The sequence below is a fragment of the Sinocyclocheilus anshuiensis genome, unplaced genomic scaffold (assembly GCF_001515605.1).
Source record: "Sinocyclocheilus anshuiensis isolate Anshui unplaced genomic scaffold, SAMN03320099.WGS_v1.1 scaffold222, whole genome shotgun sequence".
Taxonomy (NCBI): Eukaryota; Metazoa; Chordata; class Actinopteri; order Cypriniformes; family Cyprinidae; genus Sinocyclocheilus; species Sinocyclocheilus anshuiensis.
In genome coordinates this window covers 3358948-3362732 of record NW_015542408.1, presented here as the reverse complement: position 1 = coordinate 3362732, position 3785 = coordinate 3358948, and the positions used below count along the sequence as shown (strand labels likewise).

Sequence of the window (3785 nt, the reverse complement as noted above, 5' to 3'; positions counted from 1 at the left end):
ATTGTATTACTGTACTGTGTAAAAAAAGAATCGCAATGCTGAAAAAGCATTTTCAGTGACAATGTTTGGATTTGAAATCAAACTAATGGATAAATGTTGTGTTTGTGGTAAACGGCCACGGATCAGTAGCGGACTCCTGTGTGAAAGCTGCTTCCCCTCTCACAAGAGTCACCTAAGAGGGGAATTCCCCCCATTTTCAAAAATGAAATTCAGGCCCTAAAAATCCTGATTGGAGTGGAATGATAATTTGGTATATTCCAATGATAGGGAAATAATAAAAAGAAGGCTTTAAAAAGATCGGTATCGGTGATCGGTATCGGCAGATACTGCTTTCTGTGATCGGCGATCGGCCTCAAAAATCCTGATCGGAGCACCCCTAATGATAATAATAAGAAATGTTTCTTGAGCAGTAAATCAGCATATTAGAATGATTTCTGAAGGATCATGTGACACTGAAGACTGGAGTAAAGATGCTGAAAAGTCAGCTTTGATCACAGGAATAAATTACATTTTAAAATATATTCAAATAGAAAACTGTTTTTACAGTATATTTGATCAAATAAAATTAGTCGTTGAGCATTAGAAACTTTTCAAAAACATTTTTACAAATCTTACCGACCCCAGACAATGATAATATATGTGGATGCTGGTGTTGTTCTGTGTTTGTATTAAGCAGGAAGCAAGTCTCCATATGTCAAGGAAAAATGATTGTACCTAATCAAGTGATGTCAGAAAGATAATCACTTATTAAAAATCCAAAACACTGTGGCAAATCAAACACAATAAAGCTGCTTTATGCCTCCTGGTTTAATTACGCTTACCTATGGTAGTCACCATTACTATGGAGCTTTTGAAGTAATTACTGGCTGGCACGTAGAAACAATGGTCTTCGTTGCAAACAAACGTCCCTCGTCGCACCTGGTTCCTGGCTATATACACTATATATCCATACATGGAGCACATCAGTACAATGGGAATGATGATTCCCACCACCATGAAGAGCATGTTGAAGGCAATGCTGGACGGTTTGAAGTTGGGAACACAGAGGAACTTTGTCTCGCTGTAGACGTAACTACCAAAACCAAAGAGTGGCAGAGCTGCAGTGAGGATGCTGTAGACCCACACCATTGCGAGGATGACTTTGGCCCTGTATGCTGTGAAGATCACGGGGTAGCTGAGGGCAAAGTAGATCTCTGTGAACTTCTCGACAGTCGCCCAGGTGAGCGAATGGATTGAGGCGAGCTGGAGCAACAAAAACAGAAAGGCGCTGCCCTTGCAGGTGGCGCTCTTACTAGGGTAGCTCTTGACTTGAAAAAGGCTGTTATGGATACCGAAAGGGATGGTGGAGACGCCCAACGCCAGATCACATAGGCAGAAGCTTAAAGTGAGACCCCAGGTGTCCGTTTGCAAACTCCGATTGAGTAACACCACCAAAAGTAATACCAAGTTCCCCAACACGGAGCAGATACTGGAACCGATCATCAACGCTGCATAAACCATCGCCGTCCACTGCATGTTTACATGTGCGTTCAAATGCAGACATTTACAAAGAAGAACACAAACGCTCATTCAACGACAGAGATCACACTGGAAGCTGTGGAAAGAGGAGGTCACGTTATCTGTGCCAAACCACCAGGGAAGGTGTTGCTTTATGGGAGGAGTGTACCTCATGCTGATCTTCAGGAGTAGAGGATCAACCGCAATTTACCAAGCACTGATCTCTTTGGGGAGCGTTAGTCAAACCCCCCTCCACCTTTACTATCAGCACCTGCATCAGCCGGTTCGAAAATGGCAAACGCTGCCTTGAGAGGCAAAACTATGTGAACAGCTACAATCACATGTAGCGAGGTAAATAAAGCATCTACCATTTAAAGAGTATGTTTCTGTGGACACAGGGCGCACTGGGAGGCTGGAGCTGCACTGCTCTGCAAACACGACGCTTGAGATTCAGTATCCTCTCTGTTGTGGCTGCTGCTGACTTTATGAGCCGTTTCATGCTCGAGTGTTTTTTTTAGTATAATTGGCAAGAAGCATGACCCTAATGCGGTTTAAGCCTTAATCATTAATTAAGGCTTCGGTGCCTTTACCCAGAGCTTAAGCCTTCCTTCCAGTTATAACAGTTATATCCTGTTACATGTGTCGTTTCTTACGGGCATTAAACAGTTTTTGGATTACAGGTTTTTTGATGGTATTGCACAAGCCATATTTGCAATACCTGACCTGGAATTAATTGTTTAGTCAAATATAAATATCAAAACTGACTAATTACTTCACAGTTGCAGTCAGTTTCTATGAAAGCCCGTTTCCGCACTGTGTAAAAAAAAATAAAACAAGGTAATTGCGACTTTTTATCTCACAATTATTTTTTTATTTTTTTTACATTTCTCGCAACTGCTAGTTTACATCTCACAATTCTGACTTTTTTTCTTGTAATTGTGAATTTACATTTTACAATTCTTACTTATTTTCTTAGAAGTGTGAGAGATAAACTCAAAATTGCAAGTTATAAAGTCCAATTCTGAGGGGATAAAAAAGGTACTTTCTTACAAATGTGAGTTTATATCTTGCAATTCTGACTTTATTTCTAAGAATTGCGAATTTCTCACAATACTGACTTTGCAATTCACAATTCAGAATTGCGAGAGATAAATTAGAAATTCTTAGAAATAAAGTCAGAATTGCGAGAAAGTCAGAATCTTGATATAAAAAGTAGCAATTCCTTTTTTTCTTTTCTTTTTTTTTTCAGTGGCGGAAACATGCTCTTAAGTTCACCAAGGCTGAAAATTCAGCTTTGGCATTACAGGAATACATTTCATTTTAAACTATATTAAAATAGTAATATTATCAAATATTATTACAATTGAAAACATTTTTTCTTTGTTTTTAATCAAATAAATGCAGCCTTTGTGAGCATAAGATACTTTTAAACTTTGAAAAGTTTGGAATATTGATGATTTTTTAAATAGTAGACTTCTTGAGGAGTGGGACACTGTGGCTTTGCTAATGCTTCCAAAACATCTCCATTTGTCTTCGATTCTTGCTTAATGGTGTGACTTTGGATTAGACTATGTATAAGCTGTTCAGTGGAGCATTAGTTAGTTTGTCCAGACAATAGCAGATTGGTGGGAATGTTTTGGAAACCTGTTAGAATGCAACCCTTTATCTTTGCAATAACTTTGATGGGTTTGTCTTTAATATTGTTGAACAAAATATTGAGCAGTGTTCTCTGTCTTTTCTTTTTCCTCAGCACAACGCTCCTATCCCACAGGGTGGACGTGGAGCCATACAGTACGTAACACAGTACCAGCATTCTAGCGGGCAGAGGCGCATCAGAGTGACCACAGTTGCAAGGAAGTGAGTGTTTTCAACATTGACAATAATAAGAAATATTTCTTGAGCAGCAAATCAGCATATTAGAATGATTTCTGAAGGATCATGTGACCCTGAAGACTGGAGTAATGATGCTGATAGTTATAGTTATTAATGGTTATTAATAAAATAGTTATTTTAAATTATATTTTTGATCAAATAAATGCAGCCTTTGTAAGCGCAAATGACTTCTTTCAAAAACATCTTACCAACTCCAAACTTTTGAACAGTACCGTAAGGATTTTGTATATTAGAACTTCTATTCTACTGTATTTCAACCCTAAATGTCACCGAAATGTCACTGAGACACAAGAACCGATAAAGTCCACAAAGTGTCCACTTTGTTCACTATTTGAGTAATAGTACACTTGGCAAGAGGAACTGGGGGGGGGGCCGGGGGGGAACCTTGTAGATAG

The 3785-nt window shown here is 38.8% G+C and overlaps 2 protein-coding genes across 2 annotated transcripts in view; one reads left to right on the top strand and one right to left on the bottom strand.

The window, feature by feature from the left end:
• LOC107693185 (melanopsin-like) overlaps positions 1-1128 on the bottom strand; it is a 6317-nt gene extending 5189 nt beyond the window's left edge. Inside the window, exon 1 of the mRNA XM_016492480.1 lies at positions 822-1128. Coding sequence (XP_016347966.1) covers positions 822-1128 — 307 coding nt within the window. The remainder of the gene's footprint in view (positions 1-821) is intronic.
• LOC107693184 (protein transport protein Sec23A-like) overlaps positions 1-3785 on the top strand; it is a 30992-nt gene that overhangs the window by 16734 nt on the left and 10473 nt on the right. The window contains exon 13 of the mRNA XM_016492479.1: positions 3248-3354. Within this exon, the coding sequence (XP_016347965.1) occupies positions 3248-3354 (107 nt within the window). The remainder of the gene's footprint in view (positions 1-3247; positions 3355-3785) is intronic.